Source organism: Mus pahari, chromosome 2 (assembly GCF_900095145.1).
Source record: "Mus pahari chromosome 2, PAHARI_EIJ_v1.1, whole genome shotgun sequence".
Classification (NCBI taxonomy): domain Eukaryota; kingdom Metazoa; phylum Chordata; class Mammalia; order Rodentia; family Muridae; genus Mus; species Mus pahari.
The window spans coordinates 100,368,653-100,380,949 of NC_034591.1; the positions used below are offsets into that span (position 1 = coordinate 100,368,653).

Genomic DNA, 12,297 nt, shown 5'->3' on the forward strand with positions numbered 1-12,297 from the left:
GAGAAGGTAGGGTCAAGCTGGAGATGAGAAGGTAGGGTCAAGCTGGAGACAAGAAGGTAGGGTCAAGCTGGAGATGAGAAGGTAGGGTCAAGCTGGATATGAGAAGGTAGGGTCAAGCTGGAGTTCTGCAGATGAGGGAGTGGGATGCTTACACAGAATAAAACGTCAAGGTGGCCAATTTTGCCTAAGGAAGCTCAAAAGGGGAACTGAAGGGAGAGTGGGGGTAGGGGAGGGGGGAGCAGTCCAGAAGACAGGGGACAGGAAGGCCCTCTGAGCTGCCGCTTACCTTCTGTTTCCTACATCTGCTATAACAGATCATATGACGCTATCTCTCGATCCTGCTGAGCCCGAGTGAGCAAAGCACTCCAGTGTTTATTTAGCCGCTGTCTGTTCTGGTGGAGACCAAATCACCCTGCCCCTCATTCACTGGGAAACCTTATCTTTTACTCCTTAGAGGACTATATTGATATCCTCTTTAAATATTGACCAAAGACTTCCACCTTAATCCCTAAGGCTTTCTCCCTAAAGCTGGACAAGTGTCTCTATTAAGTTTTTCCTCACAGATTTAATATTTCTACAATTTTAAGAATCATTTCATTAAAATATGAAAAAACAAAACAAACCTGGAGTTCCTTTATTCTGATATTTTTTTCCTTTTTAAAAGAAGATTTATTTTTATTTTATAAGTGTTTTGCCAGCTTACGTGCATGTGGTACGCATGCATGCCTGGTGCCTGTGGAGGTCAGAAGAGAGTGTTAGACGCTCTAGAAATGAAGTTACAGATAGTTACAGACAGTGTGCATGAATTAAAGTACTATACAGGAACAATAAGTGCTCTTAATCAAGCCCCTCACATCATATTTTTATAGTTATATGAATATGTACACACACACACACACACACACACACACACACACAGTTTTTGACAGAGTCTCTCTATGTAGTCATGGCTGTCCTAGAACTTGCTATGCAGACCAAGCTGGCCATGAACTCACAAAGACCCATCGGCCTCTGCCTCCCAGTGCTGGGATTAAATCTGTGTATCACCATGCTTGTCCTGACTTGATATAAACACAAGGACACAGACTCAAACCCTAATAATATGTTATTTAAAAATATATACTTATGAAAAAATAAACAAATAAAAGGACAGGAGGCAGAGGCAGGAAGATATCTGTTAGTATGGGGCCAGCCTGATCTATATAACAAGTTCCAGGACAGCAGGACTATATAGAGACCCTGTCTCAAAAAACCAGGAAAACAAACAAACAAAAAACAAAAACAAAAAAGAAAGAAAAAAGATTCAAAAAATATATCAAGACACATACTCTAAATCACATACAAATCTACAGACGTTAGTGAAAAAAAAGAAAGAAAGAAAAGAAAAAGCTTACTGAATAATCTTGATATCCTAGGTTGGACCTCGCCCCACCCATCATGGTAGAAAAGGAGAACCAGCTGCTACTACTACTACATGTTGCCCTTACACACACACACCACACTAATAAATACAAATGTATAAAAGGTGGTTTTAAAAGTTAATAAAAGAAGCCAGGTGGTAGCTCAAGCCTGTGATTCCTGCAGCTGGGAGGCAGACGCAGGAGGGTCAGAAGGTCAAGGTCATCCTTGGCTACATAGTAAACTTTAAACCAGCCTGGGCAGCCTGGAACACAGGAGATCCTGTCTCAACAAAGGAACAACAAACAAACAGGTACCCAAAAGTTGATAAAATAAAATTGATGTCATTAATGTGACAGGTGGCATTCAAATGGTTTTAAACCGCCGGCAAAATACTGGGTCTTTGCCACTGTGCATCCTGCCGCATCATTTATTTCCACAGGTTTTTTTTTTTTCTCCTCTTTTCTTCATTCTACCATAGTGTCACCTGGTGTCAACACATCCTCCCACACAGAACACGCACATGAACATTCATAGCAGCGTTACAGTGTGTGTGTAGAAATCTCTCAAGTGTCCATCAACAGGAGATGTGGCTAGAATAGAATTCCTTTAGGAGAAGACATCAAGCTTTTCTAAATAGCAAAACAGTCACTAGGTAGCGCTGGCAGACGTCCCTCGGCCACTGAACAGTTGACAGCAGGGCTTAGCTGGCCCCATTTCCCTCCCGTGCCCACAGAATACTGATTGGCTGAGCTCAGGAAGGGGCGGGGTGAAGCTCAGCCGGACCGGACGGGAAGAAGCCCGGTCTCGCGAGATCCTGTTGGTTCCGCATTTCGGCTCTCGGAGCGGTGGGAGGCAGCGCGGAGGATCCCGTGGTCGGTGCTTGGTCGCGGCGGCTGTAATTCGGTATCAAACCCCGGCCGTGAAGCTTCGGCAGCCCTGTTGAGCCGCAGACCGCCCTCTGCTTCCCGGTGCCCGCGGCGGCGCCGAGTCTGACGGGGAGGGGGCCACGGCCCCTCGGGCTAGCGAGGATGAGCTTCCTCTTGTGAGTGGGCCGGGCCGGGCCGGGGCGGGGCGGGTGTCGGTCGGTCCGCAGGGCCGGGGCGGGGCGGGCCAGGGCGGGGCGGGTGTCGGTCGGCGGAGCCGGGCCGGGGCGGGGTGGGTGTCGGTCGGCCGGGTCGAGGGACCGAGCGGAGGGCGGAGCCCGACCTAGGGCTGCCCGGGCCTGCCGCCTCGGGATCGGCTGGCGCAGGAAAATGTGCAGTGCCTCGGTGGCCAGACGAGGCTGAGAAAGAAAAGTGCAAGTTCTCAGTGGCTTCCCACAGGTTTGCATTTGGGAAGAGTGCTTTGCTCCTTATAATGTCGCTTTTCTCTTAGCCCAGGCGGGCCTTGAACCTGGGCTCCTCCTGCCTCCGCTTTCCCAAGGAGCCAGGATACAGCCTTTGAGAAAGGGTCTTGCCATGTAGCCCAGGCTGGCCTCGAGCCCTCTCAGATGTTGGGATTAAAGGTGCTTTCATCTTGGCCCACGTGAATTTTTAAAAGGTTTTTATTTTTATTTCTTTTGAGAACTTAATAGATGCATATTTTAATTTCCAGTGTCCTCTCCCATTCAAATTCATGTACTCTTATCTATATTATATATTACGTCTATACAATATACATACCTACTGAATCCAGTTAGTGTTTCTGTATGTACTTGGGTGTAGACCTGACTATTTGATTATGAGTAGTCTATTTGAGCTTGACCCTGAAAAAACTGACTCTTCCTGTGGACTGTCCATAGCTTTTCAACCAGTGAGGTAATTGTAAATTTTTATTTATATCTTAAACTAATGGACAGTTTTTCCTACTCTTTGGTTATTCTGAATAAACGCTGCCATGAGCAGCTGGTTATAGGTTTTTGCGTATGTGTGTGTGATGGTGTCTCCTGGGTATTAGTGAAGTTTTTACAATGTTAGCCTTTGAGGCACTGCCAAGCCTTCTAAAGCCTGCACTGCATTTAACATCCCAATCTCACTGTATGAGTTTTCAGAATTCTTCAGTTTACACCTGTATGGCAATTGCCTCTGTTAGATCTGAGTGTAAGGTGGAATTTATTGATTTACATTCTCCCAATGACCAGTAATGTTAAGCATTGTGTGTGTGTGTGTGTGTGTGTGTCTGTGTCTATATTTTGTGTTTTCAGGCTATTTGTGGATAGAGTCTATTAAGATCCGTTTTCTATTTTAAAATCAGATTGTTTTTTTATTTTGTTAGCATCTGTTAATTGTACAAATGTATGGGTTTCGCTGTGGCATTTCCACGTGTGTATATAGTGCAGTGGTTGTGTCCATCTGACTTTTTGGTTTGAGTTGTAAGAATTCTTTATGTATTTTGGATATGAGTGTCTCATTACATTTGTGACTTCAAATAGTTTCTTCCATCCTCAGTATTATTTTAACTGTCTTGATGGCATCATTTGAAGAATAAGTGTATTTTTCAAAGATTTATTTAGTTATTTAGTTGTTTTTTTGCTTGCTTTTTTGTTTTTTGAGATAGGGTTTCACTATGTAGCTTTGGCTGTCCTGGAAGTAACTATGTAACCAGGCTGACCTCCCAGAGATCTGCCTGGCTCTCCCTCCAGAGTGCTGGGATTAAAGATGTGTACCAGTATGCCCAGTTTAGGATTTACTTTCATTTTATGAGTATGGGTGTTTTGCCTGTATGTATGTATGTATGTATGTATGTATATATGTATACCACGTATATCCAGTACCCATGGATGTCAGAAGAGGGCATTAAATCCCCTGGGACTGGAGTTGTGAATGGTTGTGAGCCACCACGTGGGTGCTGGGAGCTGTATACCCCAGTCATCTGCAAGAACAGCAAGTATTCTTAACTACTGAGCCATCTCTCCAGCCCTTGAAGCACAAACCTCAATTTATAATATGAAGATCTTATTGAATCTTAAGAAATCACTTAATGTTAATTTTCCATATTGTTTCCTGTTATTCAGTTTCCTATCTCCATGTGTTCCTGGAGTGGTCCTTCTAATGTATGTAGTTCTTTATAAAGTATGATATTTAGTCTAGTACTTTCATAATTCTTTACTTTTTACACTATTTAAAATTTACTTTCTGGCTAGTGAGATGGCTCAGTGAGTAAGAGCACCGACTGCTCTTCCAAAGGTCCAGAGTTCAAATCCCAGCAACCACATGGTGGCTCATAACCATCTGTAACGAGATCTGATGCCCTCTTCTGGAGTGTCTGACGACAGCTACAGTGTACTTACATATAATAAATAAATAAATCTTAAAAAAAAAATTACTTTCACAGGTAAGGTATAAGTCCATGAGTCTGTTCCCTTCCCCTTTTAGATGTTGTCATAATTCTGATATGTCTTATTTTAATGTTTTTTCTGTTTTGTTGTTGTTTGTGCTTTCTATGGGTTAACAAAATAGGCTTTGCTCTAATTTGGTTCTGTAATGTGTTCAGCAATGCGTTGACTCTTGAATATATGTACCACATTACCTATTTTTACTGCACAGCATCCCATGATGTGGGATATACACTCCATATCTACAAGTGCTTGGAAGGAGTAGATTTGCATTGTTAAGATGTTGCCATCACAAGCACAAGAATCTATAGTGTGTCCTTCCCCACATGCACCCCTTGGTTAAATACTCTGGTAGATTGGATAATAGATTGCCCTATGTAACAAGTTGTGTGTTGCTCCTGCACTAACACTTTTAAATTTTTACTTGTTTGTTTCATATATGTAGATCTGTGAGTCTGGAGTAGGCACACACTGTGTGATGTTGTGTCCTGATGCACAGAGCACATAGAAGAGGGCACTGGGGGCCTCCTATCACCTTTTGCCTCTTCTTTAAGGCAAGGTATCTTTTTGAACTTGGAACTCCTTTTTTATCCCCACTAGGCTGGAAGCCAGCAAGTTCCAGAGATCCTTGTCTAGTGTTGTCTTCTGTGAAGAAACACCAAGAACAGGGCAACTCTTACAAAGGAAAGCATTTAATTTGGACTTGCTCACAGTTTCAAAGGTTTAGTTCATTGGCATCATGGTGGGGAGCATGGCAGCGTACCTGCTGACATGATGCTAGAGAAGTAACTGGGAGCTCTGTATTGGAACTGCAGGAAGAGAGAGACAGACTGGGACTGGGCTTTTGAAACCCCAAACCCAGCCCCAGTGACACACTTCCTCCAACAAGTCCCTTACAATAGTGCCACTCCCTAAGTATTTAAATACATGATCCTATGGGGCTAGTCTTATTCACACTGTCACATTCCCATCTTCCCCATTACCACATAAGTAGTACTTCACATTGTTCATATAATATATAAGCCTCTCATTTTTGCATTTATCAATCATTTTTAGTTGACCTTACTCATTTCTTGACAATATTCTCCCTAAGAAGTACCTTAAAGCACTAGCATTTCCTAGAGTTGGATTACAGGTGGTCTTTATGTTGTGCAGCAAGTGTTCTTAACTAGACAGTCATCTATTCTGTTTATGCTCTTGCTTTTATAGGTAGGGGTGTGTGTGTGTGTGTGTGTGTGTGTGTGTGTGTGTGTATCTGTGTCTGGAGCCCAGGGCCTCCTTAGTGCTGGGCAAATCTTGGCCTTATTTAGGGAGTACTTTTTATTGATCAGCTTATTTATTCCAATATTTATCTCTGTGTGTATACATAAAAGCTTAGCCATCTTTCCAGCCCCTTTATAGAGCTGTTTATACACTTAAAGTGCCAGTCGTCTTTGATTCCTAAACATTCATACCTTTTTTACCTTTAACCTAACAGCAGCAGCCGCTCTTCGAAAACATTCAAACCAAAGAAGAATATTCCTGAAGGGTCCCATCAGTATGAACTCTTAAAGCATGCAGAGGCAACTCTCGGAAGTGGCAATCTGAGGCAAGCTGTTATGTTGCCTGAGGGAGAGGACCTCAATGAATGGATTGCTGTTAATAGTAAGTTTTTTAAAACATTAACTTGTAGATTTATAGAGTTTGCTAAAATCTCATTTAATGAATTTTCTTTTATAGGTATAATTATTGTAATATAACAGCTATCTATAAAATACATTTAGACTTTACCTGTTAAAGGCCTTGGTTTTGTGGTCGAGTGGAGACACTTGAAGTGCTGAGTGCTTTCTTGGTGAGAATATCGTCAAGAAATGTATAAGGCATGCACGGGGGAGACTCACATGTCTGAACAATGTGAAATACTACTTTTTAGGGAAACCCTGTTTTTGATTTTACTCAAATTATCAAGTTTGGGCTGGAAAAATAGGTCAGTGGTTAAGAGTGCATGCTCTTCTTGCAGAGGACATCGTTTGTCTCCCAGCACCCATATGGGGCAGCTCACAGCTGCCTGTAACTCTAGCTGTAGGGAATCTAGCAGTCTCTTCTGGACTCACATGGACATACCCACAGATACTGAACCTGAACCAATTTAAACTTATCTCCAGCTAGCTTACAATAAGTGAGACTCAGACTGTGATTATTTGGGTTTGACAATTACTGGGGGGTCACCCCTAATTTACTTTTCTAACTGCTGGCCTGGCTACCTCCCTAGGGGTAATACCCCACATACTTTCTCCTGGCCTCTTGCTCATGGTCCATCACCTCTGGAGGCAGCTTCCTCCCCTCCTCACCTTCTTCCTCGTCTTGATTCTCCACCCCAACCAGGTAACTTGGAACCCACCTACCTCTCCAGTAATTGGCTATTGCCAATTTTTATGTAACCAATTTTTTTTTTAATTTTTTTTTTTTTAAGATTTATTTATTTATTTATTTATTATATGTAAGTACACTGTAGCTGTCTTCAGACACTTCAGATCTCAGTTACGGATGGTTGTGAGCCACCATGTGGTTGCTGGGATTTGAATTCAGGACCTTCAGAAGAGCAGACGGGTGCTCTTACCCCCTGAGCCATCTCACCAGCCCTGTGTAACCAGTTTTAAATTAAGGACAAACTTTGTACAACAAAAGCTTGTAAATGTGAGAATTCACTCATAGGCCTTCATCTCCTGGTACAGAATTTAGCATTAAAATCCACAGCAACTGACCAAACCTCAACAGATACAAATCATGTAATTTTAACTTTTTTTTTAAAAATTAAATCTCAGATTGTTATTCCAAAGGCAGGTGTTGGCCTCCTGCAGTTTTAGATTTTTCTTTGAGGTTTAATTGTTCTAAACTGTCTATTGAAACCTTTTGGTTTCTAGCCAGCAAGATGTTTCAGCTGGTAAAGATACTTGTTGCCAAGCCTGAGTTTATTTCCTGGAATCTACATGATGGAAGAGGGGATTGACTCCTAGAGATTGTCTTCTGGGATACAGACACACACACATACACACACACACACACACACACACACACACACACACACACACACAACTTTTGGTCCCAGAATTCCTGTATTCCCATAAAAATTACTGGGACGGATGGAGAGATGGCTCAGTGTTTTAGAGCTTGTATTGCTTTTATAGAGGACGAGAGTTCTCACCTACATCAGGAATTTATAATTCCAACTCCTAGAGAATCCAACATCTCTAGCCTGAATTCATGTGCAAAGTCGCGCCCCCTCCCACTCCCCTGTAAAAATAGGTCTTAAAAAACATTACTGAACACGGCAAAGAACTCTTTGTTTGTTTTTGGGTTTTTTGTTTGTTTGTTTTGAGACAGGGTTTCTCTTGTGTAGCCCTGGCTGTCCTAGAACTCACTTTGTTAGACCAGGCTGGCCTCAAATTTACAAAGCTCTCCTCCCTCTGCCTCCTGAGTGCTGAGATTAAAGGTATGTGCCAGCATTGCCAAGCTCAGATTTTTTTTTTGAGACAGGGTTTATCTGTATAACCCTGGTTGTCCTGGAACTCACTCTGTAGACCAGGCTGGCCTTGAACTCAGAAATCCGCCTGCCTCTGCCTCCCAAGTGCTGGGACTAAAGGCGTGCGCCACCACTGTCCAGCCAGAATTTTTTTCTTAATCCATTTTTTTTCCAAAGATTTATTTATTACATGGAAGTACACTGTAGCTGTCTTCAAACAAGTTTTCCTCTCTCTCTGGCCCTGCTCGCTCCAGCCTTCATCCAGTTTTGAAGAAACTTGGAAAGCCGTAGGTTTTTTCAGGTACTCTTTTGGACAAGATCATAGAATTTTTGGAAAAATGTTCCAAGTCTTAATAATTTTCTTTATATCCGTCCTTCCTCCTCATCGTCTGGATCTAGCAGAAGCTCCTTTGGAGTATCCTCCCTGACTCTGTCAGTCCTTCCACATGTTACCTTTTCTCTGAACTTCTAGAACTTACTGTTGGCATGTGGGTCCCATCTTCTGTCTAGTATTTACTCATATTTTAAACTCTTCTGTTACCATAGCCCATACGAGGTACTCAACTCAGTCCTTTTTGAATGGTCTTCAGTATGCTGGAGGCCTCATGCTGGCACTGAAGCAGATGTTTGAAATGTATAAGACAGCTTGTACCTTCTCTTTCCTAACAAATGGTAGTATGTTGTAGTTAAGATTGATAAGCTATGAGTCTTTCAACTCCTTGGATCTAATCAAATAATATATTCCAGTGACTTGTTAGGTAGTAGATTAGCTCCAGTGTTTTAAGTCAGTTGGACATGGTAATGTGCTCCTGTAGTTCTAGTTGCTTGGGAGGCTGAGGGAGGAGGATTGCGTGAGTCCAGTTGTTCAAGACTAGCCTAGGCAACATAGACCCCAGTTTTTCTTTTGCTGAGAGGTCTTTTTGGTTTGTCATGATTTATGTAGTAGACACTTAACACAGTTGTAACTTTGTCTCTGCAGCTGTGGATTTCTTCAATCAGATCAACATGTTGTATGGAACCATTACAGAATTCTGCACTGAGGCAAGCTGCCCAGTCATGTCAGCAGGTCCCAGGTATGTGTCTGATCTGTTAAATAGTCATTCAGATTGCTTTTTATTTTATAACTGTTAAATACTAAATAATAAATACTTTTCTTACCTATTTCTTCATGTAGAGCTAATTCTGTTTCTGAGTTCTTAATTACTCAGCAGTAGCTCTTGCTGTTAGCTACTTAGGTATATGAGTACTCAGTATTTAATATTTATATTATAATTATATTCTATGAGTAAGAGTATAACATTTGAGTTAGGGGCTGGTGAGATGACTCCAAGCCTACTGCCAAGCCTGGTGACCTTCACTCGTTTCTTATGTGGAAGGAAAGAACTAACTCCTGCAAATTGTTCTCACATGTACTGTGTGTGCATGTCCACACAAATGTTATTCATCCTATTCTTTTTTTTTTTTTAAAGAGTTTAATTTCTTACAAGAATTTTTAGGTGGTCTTAAAATATTTGCTTTTTTTTTTTTTTTTCTGGTACCTGTATAGTATTAATGAAAGCAGCTGCACATCCAGAAGTGACCATCTGCCTTAAAGATGCTGAGTTAAAAATAGGCTAAGAGTTTCCTATAACTTTTTTATAGGTTTATGTATGAGTACACTGCTGCTGTCTTCAGACACACCAGAAGAGGGCAACAGATCCCATTACAGATGGTTGCGAGCCACTATCTGTAAACTGATTTAAAGTTTACACTGTAGTTGCTGGGAATTGAACTCAGGACCTCTAAAAGAGCAGTCAGTGCTCTTAACCACTTAGCCATCCTTCCAGCCCCCTTCCTATAACTTCTTGAAATCACATAAAATTTCTGTGGACAGAATGTGAACCTGCTTTGATTACAGGTTGTCCACGTTAAGGTTTTAACAGCTGTCATTAACATTTTGTTGTTCTCGGCAGGTATGAATACCACTGGGCAGATGGCACTAATATTAAAAAGCCAATTAAGTGTTCTGCACCAAAATATATTGACTATTTGATGACTTGGGTTCAGGATCAGCTTGATGACGAAACACTTTTTCCTTCTAAGATTGGTAAGTTAACACTGTGGAGCAGACTTTCTTGTGAGTGATGACTGAAATCTTTAAATGTGCATCAGTTCAACAGAGAAGGCCACATTCTGCAAAGAACTTGTATCCATGTACATTCTCCTAGCATACCAACTTGTTTTCTTCACACCAGTTAATACTTACTTTTGAATTTTTTTCCAGTTTGATTAAATTGTATCTCTCTTAAAATACAAGGTATTTTATGTGTGTGGTGTGCGTGTGCCACAGCGTATGTGTGCAGGTCAGACAACTTCTTAGGTTTGACCCTTCTACCTTTACATGGTGTTTTAATCTGTGTTTCAAGACAGGGTCTTACTGTGCAGCCTTGGCTTTCCTGGCATTCACCATGAGACCAGGCTGGCCTGGAATTCACAAACATCCACCTGCCTCTGCCTCCCCACTGTTGGGAATAAAGGTGTGTGTCACCGTGTCCAGCCTTTACATGAGTTTTGAAGATCTAGTTCAGGTCATTCGGCTTTCATGGCAAGCACCGAACTCACTAAGCTATGCCACTAAACCTAAACTTTTGTTTTAATGCCCATTAAAAAATACCGACAAAGGGGCCAGCATGATGGCTCAGTAAGTAGAGGTACTTACTGCCAAGCCTGGCGGCCTGCCTAAGTTGGATCTCTGAGACCTCCATGGTGGATGGAGGTTGCCCTCTACCTCCACATGGACCTCACAGCACATGTGTAGGTACTGTCTTCTCTTGCACACACACTGATGAGATGAAATACTTTTTGTTTCATTTACGTTTTCTGTTTATGTCCTTTGTCTGTTATAGGTGTTTGGTCTTTGACATATAAGCAGTATGTTTTCTTCCCCTGAGGTACCTTGATCTTATTTATGGAGTGTTTTGCAGTATACACTTCTCTTATTTTGCTCATCTCCTTTAAGATGTGGGTTGTTTCATTGTTGCTTTTTGTGGTGCTAGGGATTGAAGCCTGGCCTCCTGTGTGCTAAGTGTGTGTTCTGCCCTGAGCTCTGTTTGAGCCCTAGATTGCATTTTGACAGTGAGAAAGTTATTACTTCTTTTGTGGTTGGGCTTAGACCCAGGGTTCCTCACATGGTTGAACTTTACCTTCTACTAAGTTACACCCCAACTTCTCCATTTCTTTTTTAAAAAGTTGTGCTAGGAGAACATTTATGTTATGCTACTATTTTTGGTTTCAGTGTGGTACTGAGAAGTGAAGTCAGCCTTCCTGCAGTCCCTGGGGCTCTGAGGGGCTCCTTCCCAGATCATTCCTGTGCTCCTTGGTGTGCTCCGAGCAGAGGCACTGCTGGGAGAAAGATCAAGTGTTTATACTTAGGCTGGAGTTGGGGAACATGATGGAGCATACCTGCAATCCCAACACTCCAGAGGCTGAGACGGGAGGATTGCTGGGAGTTCAAGGCTAATCTCTGCTATAGAGAGAGACCTAATTTCAAAGAAACAAAAAAACTTAGATTTGACTTAATAACATTCTTCTAATAAACCTTGTATTTCCTTTCTCACAGACGATTATATGTTGATTCCACTTGAGTATGTTCTATTAAATTCAGTTTAGCAAGTACTTAGATGAAAATAGTTCACATTATTTACTAAGTTATTTTTATGAGGGAAGATCTCATTTAGCTCAGTTTGGCTTTGAATTCCCTGTGTAGCTGAGTATGACCAACACTCCATCTTTCCATCTCTAACTCCCTCTTGCTGAGGTTATAAAATCTCACCACCACGCCCAGCAGAATCCATCTTTTTCCTCAGCCTCTCAGACTACTGTAATAATTCTGGATTCCTTTACTTTCTTCCTCATTAGGCTGTTGTCAGGGTTGTAGTTTTTGCTAGCTGTTGAAGAGAACTCCTTCTTCCTCTTCTTTTAACACATCCTTTTAAAAAAGACTTATTTATTTATTTATTTATTTATTTATTTTTAAGATTTATTTATTCATTATATGTAAGTACACTGTAGCTGTCTTCAGACACTCCAGAAGAGGGAGTCA

At 41.7% G+C, this 12,297-nt stretch overlaps 1 protein-coding gene across 1 annotated transcript in view; it reads left to right on the top strand.

Annotated features, from left to right (window-relative positions):
* Nucleotides 1-2,191: 2,191 nt before the first annotated feature.
* The window catches only part of Mob1a (MOB kinase activator 1A), a 17,199-nt gene continuing 7,093 nt past the window's right edge, over nt 2,192-12,297 (top strand). Inside the window, exons 1-4 of the mRNA XM_021189934.2 lie at nt 2,192-2,443; nt 6,192-6,358; nt 9,196-9,289; nt 10,169-10,302. Coding sequence (XP_021045593.1) covers nt 2,430-2,443; nt 6,192-6,358; nt 9,196-9,289; nt 10,169-10,302 — 409 coding nt within the window. The 5' untranslated portion in view covers nt 2,192-2,429. The remainder of the gene's footprint in view (nt 2,444-6,191; nt 6,359-9,195; nt 9,290-10,168; nt 10,303-12,297) is intronic.